The sequence below is a fragment of the Mauremys reevesii genome, linkage group 1, assembly GCF_016161935.1.
Source record: "Mauremys reevesii isolate NIE-2019 linkage group 1, ASM1616193v1, whole genome shotgun sequence".
Lineage (NCBI taxonomy): Eukaryota > Metazoa > Chordata > Testudines > Geoemydidae > Mauremys > Mauremys reevesii.
In genome coordinates, this window is record NC_052623.1 from 38,330,886 (window position 1) to 38,344,528 (window position 13,643).

Consider the following 13,643-nt stretch of genomic DNA (forward strand, 5'->3'; position numbering starts at 1 on the left):
GAACCTCATCTGATTTCTTTTAGCCCAATCCTCCAATTTGTCTAGGTCACTCTGGACCCTACCCCTACCCTCCAGCATATCTACCTCTCCCCACAGCTTTGTGTCATCTGCAAACTCGCTTAGAGTGCAATTAATCCCATCATCCAGATCATTGATAAAGATGTTGAACAAAACTGGCCCCAGGACACAACCCCTGGGGCACTCCGCTTGATACTGGCTGCCAACTAGACATCGAGATGTTGATCACTACGCATTGAACCCGACAATCTACCCAGCTTTCTATCCACCTTATAGTCCATTCATCCAATTCATATTTTTTTAATTTGCTGGCAAGAATACTGTGGGAGACTGTATCAAATGCTTTGCTAAAGTCAAGATATATCACATCCACCACTTTCCATATATCCACAGAACCAATTATCTCATCACAGAAGGCAATCAGATTGGTCAGGCATGACTAGCCCTTGGTGAATCCATGTTGACTGTTCCTTCCTCTCCTCCAAGTGCTTCAAAATGGATTCCTTGAGGACCTGCTCCATGATTTTGCTGGAGACTGAAGTGAGGCTCACTGGTCTGTAGTTCCCTCGGTTCTCTTTCTTTCTTTTTTAAAATATGGGAACTATATTTGCCTTTTCCAATTGTACAGGACCTCCCCCAATCGCCACGAATTTTCAAAGATGATGGCCAATGTCTCCGCAATCACATCAGCCAACTCCCTCAGCACCTTTGGATGCATTAGATCTGGACCCAAGGACTTGTGCACATCCAGCTTTTCTAAATAGTCCTTAACCTGTTCTTTCACTACTGAGGGTTGCTCACCTCCTCCCCATACTGCGTTGCCCAGTGCAGCTGTCGGGGAGCTGACCTTGTCTGTGAAGACCGAGGCAAAAAAAGCATTGACTACTTCAGCTTTTTCCACATCATTTGTCACTATGTTGCTTCCCCCATTCACTAAGGGTCCCACACTCTCCCTGACGGTCTTCTTGTTGCTAACATACCTGTAGAAACCCTTCTTGTTACCCTTCACATCCCTTGCTAGCTGCAACTCCAATTGTGCCTTGGGCTTCCTGATTACACCCCTGCATGCTCTAGCAATATTTGTATACTCCTCCCTAGTCATCTGTCCAAATTGCCACTTCTTGTAAGCTTCCTTTTTGAGTTTAAGCTCACTGAAGATTTCACAGTTAAGCCAAGCTGGTTGCCTGCCATATTTGCTGTTCTTTCTGCACTTCGGGATGGTTTGTGCCTGCGCCCAAATAAGGCTTCTTTAAAATATAGCCAGCTCTCCTGGACTCCTTGCCCCCTCATATTATCTTTCCAGGGGATTCTGCTCATCAATTCCCTAAGGGAGTCAAAATCTGCTTTTCTGAACTCCAGGTTCCATATTTTGCTACTCTCCTTCCTTCCTTTGTAAGGATCCTGAACTCAACCATCTCATGGTCACCAGTGCCTAGGTTGCCACCCACTTCTACTTCTACTTCTACCAATTCTTCCCTGTTTGTAAGTAGCAGGTCAAGAGGAGCACGGCCCCTAGTCGGTTGCTCCAACATTTGTACCAGGAAGTTGTCCCCAACTTCCTGGATTGTCTGTGCATTGCTGTATTGCTTTCCCAGCTCCTGTCAGGGTGATTGAAGTCCCCCATTAGTACCAGGGCCTGTGATCTGGAAACTTTAGTTAGTTGTCCAAAGAAAGACTCGTCTACATCATCCTTCTGATCCGGTGGTCTATAGCACACGCCCACCACACATTGTCACAGTGTGTGTTTATTCAGGGCCTGATACTACTCTGAATGCAGTCATTAGGTTTGCACGTGACTTTTGTCATCAGTGAGAGCAGGGTTGGACGCACACTACATAGACAAGATTTTCAAATGGTACTGGTGATCGTGGGTGCCTTGGATTTTGGGTGCTCAATTTAAGACATTATGAAGGGACCTGATTTGAGTAAGTGCTCAGTGCTCTATCTATGAACAATTTCCACCTGGTGCTAACATAGCTATATCCAGTTCCAGTCACCAACAATAGAATCATAGAATCATAGGACTGGAAGGGACCTCGAGAGATTTTCTAGTCCAGTCCCCTGCACTCACGGCAGGACTAAGTATTATCTAGACAATCCCTGAGAGTTGTTTGTCCAACCTGTTCTTAAAAATCTCCAATGATGGAGATTCCGCAGCCTCCCTAGGCAATTTATTCCAGTGCTTAACTAACCTGACAATTAGGAAGTTTGTCCTAATGTCCAATCTAAACTGCCCTTGCTGTAATTTAAGCCCATTGCGTCTCATCCTATCCACAGAGGTTAACAAGAACAATTTATGTCCCTCCTCCTTGTGACAACCTTTTATGTACTAGAAAACTGTCCCCTCTCAGTCTTTTTTTTCCAGACTAAACAAACCCAATTTTTTCAGTTTTCCTTCATAGCTCAGACTGACCTGAGCTGCATTCAGATTAGAGGCCTGAAGGTTATAGCCCATTGTCACTCATCTGAGCCACCAAATCTCACGCCTTTGCCATCCTACACCCTCATCTTTAGCAATACCTTTATCTAAGGTTATGTCAGTCCCTTCTACTTCATTACAAAAGACAGTTCAGGTAGTGCGTGATGATAGGATCAGTTGTTTAGAATAATATTGTAATGAACTGGGGGTGTGACTGCCCTCTACTGGATGGAATCAGAACTACTCAACTGCTTGTCATAAGCCCTGTGCAAAATAGCTCACGTAGTCAAGATGTGCCTTAGGAGTAAACATACCAGAGCACAGTGAACTTCCACATGGTCACAGTGTCCAGCATAACACTGACGGTCAAGGTCCTAGATGGTCATAGCTGTCTTAGAACTATCAACTCTTATGAAGAAGGGAGTGAACATCTAGTGCTGTGATTCTATCTTCTTCCTCTTCTTCTTCTTCCTCTAATATCTATCCCCTTCCCTTAAGATCATTTCCCCTTGCTTCTACCTTGGAGTTGCCCTCTTACTTCTGCCTCCCACTCTGCCTCACCTCTACACTTAGTGCAGTCTCTTAAAGTCATCATATTGCCTGAAAGGCTGAGCTGGGAGTTCACACTGCAAGGCAATTAAATTAAATTCACTGGCCCCTTCTCTAGTGCTGCTGACCAGAAAGACCAGGAGGCTGGACCAAAAGAACCCAAGACTGTTATATACACAAACATAAAATAGCTTTATTGCTCAGTGACAGCTTAATAAATAGTCTAAATACAATACTAAGATAAGTTAAAACTATATATTAAATTTAACATTTCTCTGTTATTTAAAATAATATTTATCAGGGATCACAGCTCTTATGTGGCTCAGACATAAAGTAAAAGATGAATAACACTGATTAGAAACAAAAAATCGATGAAAAGCCATCTGAAACGCATACAAAATTGGGTTCTATTTCTTTTGCACCATCACCTTGTGTGTCTGCTCTTATTTGCAATCAAACCAACTATTGCTCTTCATTTCACGAATAACTTTCTTGGACTTGGTGTCTATCTCATACTGCTTTGAGCCATGGAAAAAATAGAAATGTCCTAGAAATAAAAATAAAATGAATAATTACTTTGTAAAAATGTATATTCATTCTCTTTCCACAAACACTGCTGTAAATTAAAACGTGTACATATAAAGAATCATCCTTACTAATTTCTATAATGATTCTTGAATCTATGGAAATGCAAATTTTCCAGTATATTCAACTATCAAAGTATTTTTTTCTATTTACCTTTTTCCTGAAAAGCAGCATCAACCTTATTGCCAATTCTCGGAAAGTCAACTGATATGCGTCTTGGATAACCCTTTTCCATGGATTTGGTGACTTCATCATAACTGAATGAAGAAATGAAATGAAAATAATACATAGGCATGTGATATTTAATATTGAATCCAACTGACCTTTATAACAAGTAAGTCCTGCCCTTAGCTAAAACTCACTAACCATGAGCTACTGTAAACTCACTAAATTGTATCAAACCTTAATACATGAATACTTTCACCTTTACTAATCTATGCACAGTTGTTCTTAGCTATTCTGACTAAATAGTTTGTTTTTCCTACTTGATTGCTGTAGGATGAGCGGTGTGGGGCCCAAGTGTGCAACCTTGCCATCCTGCAAAGACATTGCAACCTCATCCTGCAAAGACATTTCGGTATGTGACTTTCTTTGTGCTTAGGAGTTGTCAATGGGACTAGTCACCCAGGCCCCAATCCCCAGCCCCACCCCCCCCCACATACAAACTCCTTTCCTCTTAGTTAACCAGTATTTTTCACATACCAGCACCCTCCATTCCCCCGACATGCCTCATAAAAAAGCTTTTACTCAGAGGCGGCTCTAGGAATTTGGCCGCCCCAAGCACGCCGGTCCCTGCGGAGGGTCCTCTGGTCCCGCGGCTCCGGTGGAGCATCCGCAGTCATGCCTGCGGGAGGTCCACCGGAGCCGCGGGACCAGCGGACCCTCCGCAATCATGCCTGCAGAGGGTCTGCTGGTCCTGCGGCTCCAGTGGACCTCCCGCAGGCATGACTGCGGAAGGTCTGCCGGAGTCGCCTGCCGCCCTCTTGGCAAAATGCCGCCCCAAGCGCGTGCTTGGCGTGCTGGGGTCTGGAGCCGGTCCTGCTTTTACTGTACTAGCAGCAAATGGAAAATGTTCTTTAACTCTAGTGTTTTAAGGAGAAGAAAGATCTGAGTTCTATCTCTATTGTCATTGAAATTCAGCTTAATAATGGGGTGTGCGGTCATGAAATCCTACTCAAGGGAGCCACAGATTTGTCATAATTCCAAATGTAAAGGGTTAATAAGGCTTTAAAGAAGGTGCATGAGTTATTTGCTGGGAGAATTTAATCTTACCTCCAATACTTGTCACCTACAAAGAAATACGTTTTTTTGGTATTCTCGTCATAAACAGCGGCATCAATTTTCTTAACATATCTTGGAAAGCCCAGGGTGTGGATGTTCCTTGGATAACCTGGATGTACAGAGTATCCACTGACAACCCAGTATTGATTGCCTGTCAAGAAAAGCAAGATAGAAAAGCTCGATAGGGACTTCTGATGAGATTAAGCAGTATTTAATTACAGTCTTGGAGCCTCCCCAAGGAAACATTTATGTTCCCTGTGGGGTGAATTCCATTGATAGCACTGAATTTGAAGACACTCCTTTCCTGCAAGGCAGCTGGAATGTTTAATATTTCAGGACACTTGGATTTTTTGCTTTATAATTTCATTAGAGTAGTTAAAAAAAACATCCCCCCCCCCTCCATTGGAGCTGGGAGTGCTCAGCCCCTCTGAAAATCAGGCCACTTAGTTAGGTGCCTAAATATGAATTTAGTTGACTAAATGTAAGCACTCCATTTTATATAACTGATCCTCTCACCTGCCTTAAGCACATCATTTAACTTCACTCTCAGTTTTCCTCTCAGTTACGAAATAGGCACAATATCTTATTCCACAGGACTGTTGTGAGGTTTAATTAGTTAACGACTGTGAAACTGCACTTTGAAGTGAAAAGTTATGTAAGTGCTGGGTGGTGGTGGTTATTAATAATAATAATAATAATTGCTTCTTCATTTCCACATGTAAGAAGAATGTCTAGAAATTCAATAGAAATACCTTTAAAAAGAAACACTTGATCCTTCTTGTCAATTTCATAAGCAGCTTGAAAGCCAGATGGTAGGACTGGCCAGAAGGAAGAAATTAAATCATGCTCAATACCTGGGAAATAAGGACTCTTGCGCCAGATAAACCTGATTGAAAAGACAAGTTGCTTGTTTTTATAATCATATTTTACCAATAATTCATGAGATCATCAACAGGGAAATTTAATAAAAATTCCAACTACATGAGCTGTTTATTTGCTCATTAGTTGCAGGTGGTGGGACATGCCCCCAACCCACAGATCATGTCCCCTTGGAGATGCAATGCCCATTTCCTAGTGCCCTCTTCAGCGCTACAGAGAAATCCTGTCCTTCTATTTATTTGCACTGGGGATCTTCCACCCTGCCCTTTTACCTCACCCTTTCCCTCCCATTCCTTTGATCCTCAGTAAGGCACAGGGAAGAGCTGAAACCTATCTGTAATGCCATGTCAGGAGGAATCCTTTTGCCCATCATGTAAATGCAGCTATCACTTCGGTGCAATGTATCTGCTTTTTGACAGTGCACAGCAACACTAAACTGCACTTTTTAGGAGGGACATTTAAGAATAATTTCTTCCTTTGAATCTTCAGGAGGCATTTATGCAGGCAGAATGTCATTCCCTGAGTTGGTTTTTGGCCAAAACCCTGGGGATGCCACTTTTATTCCATCTTGCAAGAAGTGCATTGGGATCTTTAAATGACCCATTAAAGGGTTAAGTATCAGATCTCATTGAAAAGATGGCGCCTCTAACAGCAGAGTGTCACCAAGCACTGCAGCTGCAGCCTTGACTCAATGCTGTCAGGAGGCTAAGAATGCCACCTACTGAATCACCAACAACACTTTCTATAGCCCCATAGTTTTCCCTTTAGATCTGCCATCCGCAGTCTGACACCAGTCTGTCAAGAACAATGCTTCATGTGATATGGCTGCAGGCCAAAGTACAATGCTCTGATTGCACAATTGGCATGGAAATGTAACAGACCATGCACAGGATGACTAAGGATGATTTAAAATACTAATATTTACTCACCTGTCAGAAAGCCCAGTTACTTCACCCAGGTTGCATGGGCAAGTAGAAATTTGTGAGGTTGTGTTGACTATACATTTGGAAGGCAATCCCCCCTCTTGAACTAATTGTCAAAGCATTGCCATTACAAGTGTAATCTAAGCAAAACTTGATGTTGACAAAACAGAAATAATTTACCTGTCTTTAAAGAACATTATTTCCCCACGGAGGGTGGTGATGGCATCAAAAGTCACGTGAGGGTCACAGATGCCTGTGGTTGATGTTTCTGTGGGTGTTTCTGTGGGTGGTGTGGAAGCTGGTGGCTCAGTAGAGATTGGGGGTCCTTAGGGAAGAGGTTAAAAGCAGAATTGGAAGGTCAGTTAGTATTGCTACCACAGCCCTTGGAGAACAGCAATACTGGGCCAAATTCTCAATGTGTTTGAAACAGTGTTTTCCCATTCTATCTAGGTAATTATATGGCCACCACTGAGCCATATGATCTGAATGCTTCACAATCTTTAATGTATTTATCTTCACAACACCCCTGTGGGGGAGGACAATGCTATTATCCCCGTTTTACGGAAGAGGGAACTGAGAGGATTAGTGACACAGAAGCTCTAGGGCAGAGCAAGGAATTGAACCTGGGTTTCTGGAGTCCTAGCCTAGTGCCCTGACCACTGCCTCTCTGAACTCCTCCTTGATATTAATGGAGCTGTGCCAATTCACGTCTGCTTAGGAGCTGGCACAAGACTGTCACAAAGTTTCATACAGAAACATATGTAAACCTTTCGGATTAGTGATGCCCAGGAAGCACTCACCTCTGCAGGGGGGCGGGGCGTGTGTGCCTAATATGCACAAAGAAGAGATCACACTACGTGCTCCTTCTCACAGCTAGCCAGCTGAGCTAGCTCGTGCAGATGGAGTTAGAGTGAGCCATGGCGTTACCTGCTTCTCATCCCTTTGGCTATGATTAGCACCCAGAGGACACAAGAGGGAACACAGTCCCTGCGTAAAGGTAAGAGCAAGGACTGCAGTTACAGCCAGCCCCTGTACACTGCTCTAAGGGCGGAGGCACCTTACCCCCTTCATGCCCCCCACTGGTAGGCCACAGTATGGCTCTTGGTTACACGTTCTCATCAGATTGTTTGTAACCTGTATGAGAGAGACTTTAAAAAAAGGTGATGCTTCCTCCTTACCATATAGGGTCTGAATGCCATCAACATCATCCTGAGGGAGCCTGTAGTTTCTGGTATCCATCGGCTTATAGGATGGATACATCAAGGAGCCAAAGTCATTTGAATGAGAAAGACCCAATGAGTGGCCAAACTCATGAGCAGCAACAAGAAACAAGTTGTAACCTAAAAATATAAAAAGCATAGCATGCATGTAGATTAAATAAATGTCCCCGTAAAACAATAGGAAAGGACGGGTGAGGTCCCAGAGGAGTGGAGAAGGGCGAACATAGTAGCTATCTTTAAAAAAGGGAAACAAAGGGTATGTCTACATTGCATTGTAAATCTGGCTCTGTGTGACTGGGATTGGAAACACAATGTTTCCAAGCCCATGCTTAAGCATCCATACTGCATTGTAAATCTGGGCTTACACTTGCTGGACCCAGGTCTCATAGCCGTATTAGCCCATCCATATGACACTACACACACCTTCTGACTCTGATCTGCAGCTTGAACTATGTCCACCCTGCAAAATGACAGGGCTTGGATCCAGGTCACAGTGGAACTCAGGCTCTGAGCAACCTGGGGTTATAGTGGATCACAAACGGAACCTCAGCCACAAATGTGATGTAGTTGCAAAAAACGCTAATATGATTCTAAGGTGTATTAACAGGAGTGTCATATGTAATACACAAGAGAGAACTGTGCCTCTTGTGAGGCATCAGCTGGAGTACTGTGTCCAGTTTTGGGTGCCACACTTTAAGAAAGATGTGGACAAATCAGAAAGCATCCAGAGCAGAGAAACCAAAACGATAACAGGTTTAAAAAACATGACCTATGAGGAAGGAGTTAAAAAAGCTGGGCATGTTTAGTCTTGAGAAAAGATTGTGAAAAGATTTAGTTTTTGATTATGTAGAGAGCATTACACTTTTTTTCCTTTGAAGAAACAAATATGAGGCCAGCCAACATGAAAGCTTCTGTTCAGACTGCAGAAATATCCCTCCTTACGTATAACCAAGGTTTTGATCATATTGATGAATTCAGAGGCCAAAAGAGGCTATTATGTTTGTCTCAACTGACTTTCTGAATAACACAGGCCATGGAATTTCACTCCGTAATTCCTGCATTGAGCCCCATAGCTTGTGATCCCATAATCTAACCCACGATAAAGCACACTAGAGAGAAACACCCAACATGCACCACAAATACACTCATCCACTGAACACACATTGTTTTCCCTGCACAAGGTTGTTAAAAGTTATCATCACTTTATTGCTATATTTTATTTTTAAAGTGGTGAGTTCAGTATTTTACAACTGCTAAGAGCCTCAACCTAAGGGCACAATTCCATGCCATACACTAGTAATGCCTATTGACTAACTCAGTCAAACAGTCCACCTCCATGGTAATTCCAGTCACTCCACGGGAGCCACAGATGTAGTCATTGCATTGATTTCAGTGGAATTACTATGGATTGTCATGCGTGTCACTGAGCTCAGAATCTGAACCACTGATTTCAAGGAGAATTTTGCTGAGAAGTACACCAGGCTCAGACCCTTTATATGTAGTTTATTACTAAGCTGCATTACTTTTGTGCTCCCATCTCTTTCCAGTGTAAAAATGAGCTAATAGCTCTTACAATCAAATACTGTGCAGCAGAGAATGCTAATAAAATGGTAAGGAATACCTACCTTTCAAATCTTTGGTCCAGTATTCATCCTCATCAAAGTGGGCATCTCCACCAATACCTTCGCCCGGTGCATAGGCATGAGCAAGAGTGTTACCCATTCCATCAAAGGGAAAGAAGTCACCATGAACTAGAAAAGGATACATAAAAAGTAAGATTCTTCTCAATCAGGACTGTAAGTAAAGGAGTCAATACTCATCATTGACACATGGGGATTATCTTACATCCAGCCTCAAACGAGATCATTATATCTGCGTCGCCTTCATAAACTCTGGTGAATTTCAGTGGGGTCACACTGCTCCAGACATTCCAAGCCTTCTCAATCGCTTCATCTACATCAGCTGGTTCCATGTCTGGTGTGTAGTTCAAAATCCTTTAAATGCATAATAAGGAAATAAATACATAATAAAGAAATAAATTTAGGCAATTAAAAATGCAACTAACAGGACATGTACTTAACATTAAACATTTTGCATCCTTTTTGTCTGTATGTTACTATTTGTATGTCTTGTCTTTTTAGACAATGTGCTCCTTGATACACAATATATGTCTACCTCTGTGTTTGTTTAGTGCCTACAACAATAGGGCTTTGATCCTCATTCAGGCTCCTAGGTGCTACCATAATGATAAGAATAAATAATAATTAACATATAAATCTAATTCTTTCTGTAATTCCCAATGGCAATCCAGGAAACACATTGAAATATTACCTATATTTCAGATCTGTTTTTGTCCATCTAGGAGACCCTGGAAAGGTGCTGAACTGACCAACATCAGGTATTCCACACCTGGGCTGCTTCATCACCTCCAAAGTATTGGAATCCAGTTCCCCAGTCACTTTCAGCCCAAAGAATTCCTGCATTTCTCGGATTTTGTCAGTTATGGGTTTGCTGTTCTTCGTTTTAAAGATAGGTTCTGCCTCTGTTTTAAGTTTATAGTACTTTTCCAGATATTTCTGATCAGAAAAAAAACAGCCACATTTTATGACATTCATGTTTCTTTTAGAATGTATAGAATAATCTTAATAGTTATATAGTTATTGCTGTGATCTTAATATGATAAAAGACTAATTCTTCCTATCAGCTTTATTCATATATACTGTCAACAATCATTACCTTAGCAAATTGCATGTCTTCTTCATTTTCCTTCTCTGTTTCTGGAGCTAGTGGAAAAGCATAAGAAAATGCTACACAAAGTAAGATCTGGAATGAAAGACTCTTCATTTTCAACATCACTTCTTTGTCCTATCACTAGTTTAACAAAATCTCTCAGTCTCTATCTTTTCTATGCATGTCTCTTCAGTGTCCCGGTATATATATCACTTGGGTGCTCTGTAAAGTCAACAGTGACATGACTCACAGTTTATAACATCCTCTGATTTTTCACAGAACATACACAATGCTACATTTAGCAGCTGTATGACACACTATAAGTGACCTCGTCTGAAACCCCCTGATTTTGCAATATTGTCAGAGGATGTCCAGGATACTTTCCTATTCCTTTCCTTCCTGTTTTTCCCCCTTTCCTTCCTAAATTAGTCTAACATTTTTAAACATGAGTTCAGCACCAAAAGTCGTATCTAGACATCTGCATAAAAGTAGTCTGATTTTTCACAGGTGTTAAAGGGCTGCAGTGTGAGAAAAAATATTATGTTAGCAAATATTCGAGTTGTCTTAATCTAGTAAATTGTTTCAATTTGTTGTCAGTAGTTGTCTTGTTTTATAAGCTAAAATTGTAATATGAAATTGTTTTGCTTGAAAATAATTTTGTTTTGTTACAAGTCTAGTCTGCTTGTTAAAAGATTGCTTAACTATTCCCTTTGCTGTTCCCTTTAATTGCTCATTAGAAAATTGTTTAGCCATTCTTTGTGTGAGTGAGGATGCAAGTGTGTGAGTAAATAGGAAGAGACACCAGCAATGGATGGGATAATCACCAAAGAGGGAGTGAAGAAACAAAGACGCCAGTATTATCTTGTCCTGGTGGCCAAAGAGTGCAGATTAACAACCTAAAGTACAGAGGTATTCGCTCAAAAACAAGAACAAAATTCCAGATAAGAAGATGAAAGATGGTTATGTATACAACCAGTTCTGTGATAAACAATGGAAATATGGCACAGCAAGACCCATAGACTTGCATGAGAACTTACTACTATCAAAGATGGGCGAGAACACAGAGCTTTGAGTTCATTCAAGAACAGAGCATCGGAACTGTCCGACTTGAGGTCTCACATTCAAAAATGGCTAACTTGTTTTTCAAATCAAATTTCCATTCCGACTCTCTCCTTCCCAAACCATGTTTGTGCACAAACCAACTACGGGAAATGTCAGCTTCCAAAAGTGAATGTTTCAGAAAGATGCAAGCAACTAACAACAGGACTAAAATGGAAATAGTTGTGCAATCTTAACTCTGGCACAACATGATTAGCACCCCACTATAAATAATTATATCCCCTCTGGAAGCAGCAAGCATATTTAATAATGGGTGTTGCCACAATAGGTCCTGGGGAAGGTATGCGTAACCATGTCATAATCTTTTCCCAGTTTGATTGCTAATCCATGGGCCCTACCACAGGACTTTATGTGGGAGAGTAGGACTTTGACCTCACTTTCTTCCTGCCTCTCCACAATGCTTGAAATGCTGTATCTTATTCAATGTCATTTGACACATGGGACTATAATGTTCTTATCTGTAAACTTCAGTCCCTAGGATTGGCAACTGAGCATGTTAGTAACTAAAAAATTACAGACCAGATTGTGCCTGGCTCTTGCCCAGGGCTCTCAGAAGGGTGAGGTAGGCTAATGAACAAGTTCATTTGCTATGCTTTGCAGACTGAAGCTTACAGATAATGATTTTATGGTTCTGAGTATCAGATGTGATGAACTGAGAATCAGCATGACTGTGAAGGCCCAGATATGCAAGCCAGGTCAAACTGACAGCCACAGAGGTGAGTTCTGCAGGTTGTCAGAGAGCAATTCACACATTTCTAAGTAATGGTACAGGAACAATGCCAGGGGTATCCAGGAGACATTGTGACTCAAATTGTCCCTCTGAGGCAATGGTTTTCAAACTTTTTTTCTGGTGACCTAGTTGAAGAAAATTGTGGATGCCCACAACCCAATGGCTCTGGGGTTGAGGGGTTTGGGGTGTGGGAGGAGATATGGTCTGGGGAAGAGGGGTGAGGGCTGTGGGGTGGGACCGAGAATGAGGGGTTCAGGCTGTGGGAGGGGGTGCTGGGCAAGGGGTTGGGGTACAGGAGGGGTCAGGGCTCTGGGCTGGGGGTGCAGGCTCTGGGGTGGGGCCGGGGATGAGGGGCTTGGGGTGTAGGAGGGGACTTCAGGTTTGGGGGGGGGGGGCGTCAGGGCTGGAGAAGGGGTTTGGGCCACCATGACCCAGTCCCTTCCATTCTGCGACCCAGTACTGGGTCACAACCAGCAGTTTGAAACCCCCTGCTCTGAGGCACAGGTCCTTCTTTGCTTCCCCATTGCTCTGGGGATAGACAGGGAGAGATAAGTAATCTGCTACTGGCATATACCAGTAACACCATTACAATTGACTGCACTGCCTGGTGCATGTGTGTGGGGGATGGGTGGGGGAGACCAGGAGCCACCCTCCTGCTCCAGATGGGGGATGTACAGAGTTTAAAACATATATTTGTATAATAGAGAAGTGAAAAAGCAGAAATCCCTACAGTATCAGTGACAGGCTCTCAGGAAGCAGTGCTCACTTCTACAGAAGGGCCTTTCAGTGATCTAGCTTAGTTACTTATATTCATCGCTAGAGTGACTGAACACCCCACAGTCCTTAATATATTATCCTCACAGCACCCCTCTGAGGTAGAGAAGTGCTATTAGCCCACTTTTATAGGCAGGGAACTGAAGCACAGAGAGGCTAAGTGCCTTGCCCAAGGTCTGTAGCAGAGCTAGGAATTAAACCCAGGTCTCCTGAGTCTTCAGGCTAATGTCCTAACTGCTGGACCATTCTTCCAGTATTATAGATCACCACTAGTGCAACATATTTCTCCAGTTCAACTCACATGGTTGTCTGAGATCTCAAAATGTCGCTTTTAATTAAATTTCAACAGTACTAAATTTTTCTGCAGATAATCAAAATCCCAGTGCTAGCTGGAAATTTTGTGATTTCTTAACTAC

General features: G+C 42.4%; 1 protein-coding gene across 1 annotated transcript; it reads right to left on the reverse strand.

The window, feature by feature from the left end:
- Positions 1–3,191: 3,191 nt before the first annotated feature.
- Positions 3,192–10,761, reverse strand: LOC120395683 (stromelysin-1-like). The gene is made up of 10 exons (XM_039520328.1): positions 10,611–10,761; positions 10,206–10,450; positions 9,720–9,868; positions 9,500–9,625; positions 7,833–7,994; positions 6,835–6,979; positions 5,605–5,738; positions 4,844–5,003; positions 3,725–3,828; positions 3,192–3,533 (listed from the first exon to the last, which is right to left on the reverse strand). Exons 1-10 carry the CDS (start codon positions 10,725–10,727, stop codon positions 3,430–3,432), a joined length of 1,446 nt encoding a protein of 481 aa, XP_039376262.1. The 5' UTR covers positions 10,728–10,761; the 3' UTR covers positions 3,192–3,429.
- Positions 10,762–13,643: the final 2,882 nt, after the last annotated feature.